This window comes from Wasmannia auropunctata, unplaced genomic scaffold (assembly GCF_000956235.1).
Source record: "Wasmannia auropunctata unplaced genomic scaffold, wasmannia.A_1.0 LD325118.1, whole genome shotgun sequence".
Lineage (NCBI taxonomy): Eukaryota > Metazoa > Arthropoda > Insecta > Hymenoptera > Formicidae > Wasmannia > Wasmannia auropunctata.
This window is the reverse complement of record NW_012037772.1, coordinates 1-623: the sequence shown is the minus strand read 5'-3', so window position 1 is coordinate 623 and position 623 is coordinate 1. Positions and strand designations below refer to the sequence as shown.

The window sequence follows — 623 nt, the reverse complement described above, 5'->3', positions numbered from 1 at the left end:
TGGTTTGCATTTGCAAAATATTAGTTATCTATAAAGTATATATTACGTATGTTAAATATAAATTAGAAACCTATAAAAAAAAAGTGTCGCAACTTTTTAGTGAGCGAGTGTACATAGAAATGCAGAAGTAAACGAAACTACAATATATTTTGAGATACTTAACTGGATATGCAATTAATTCAAACAATTAAATATGATATTTTATGTTTTTAGCATTAAAAAAGCAACGTATTGAAATAGAACAGTGCTCCCCTAAAAAGAAGTATCTATTTTACAAATTATTATTTAAAATATTATGACAATAAAATTTTAAAATAAATGCATGAATAATATTTACTATAATCATTTGTTTCATTTTTAGCATTGAGCAGCAAATTAATGGCAAAGATATTAACGGTAAAAACATGAATGGTATAGATATGAATGGTATAGATATGAATGGTACAGCTATGAACGGTAAAGATATGAACAATGATGAAATAAGTGATGAGGATATATGTATAGATAATGAGGAAATAAGTAATGTTATACAAACACGAAGTAGGACGGTAAGAAATACAAGGAATACAAAAAATACTACTAGGGCGACTACTGTCAGTAGGCGAACTAGGGGAAGGGTAATT

The 623-nt window shown here is 27.0% G+C and overlaps 1 protein-coding gene across 1 annotated transcript; it reads left to right on the top strand.

Moving 5' to 3' along the window:
* Nucleotides 1-95: 95 nt before the first annotated feature.
* Nucleotides 96-617, top strand: LOC105460282 (the record flags this gene model as incomplete). The annotated part of the gene is made up of 2 exons (XM_011706713.1): nt 96-262; nt 362-617. Coding segments are annotated over exons 1-2 (315 nt in total), but the record flags the coding sequence as incomplete, so codon positions are not given.
* Between the last annotated feature and the right edge of the window lie 6 nt (nt 618-623).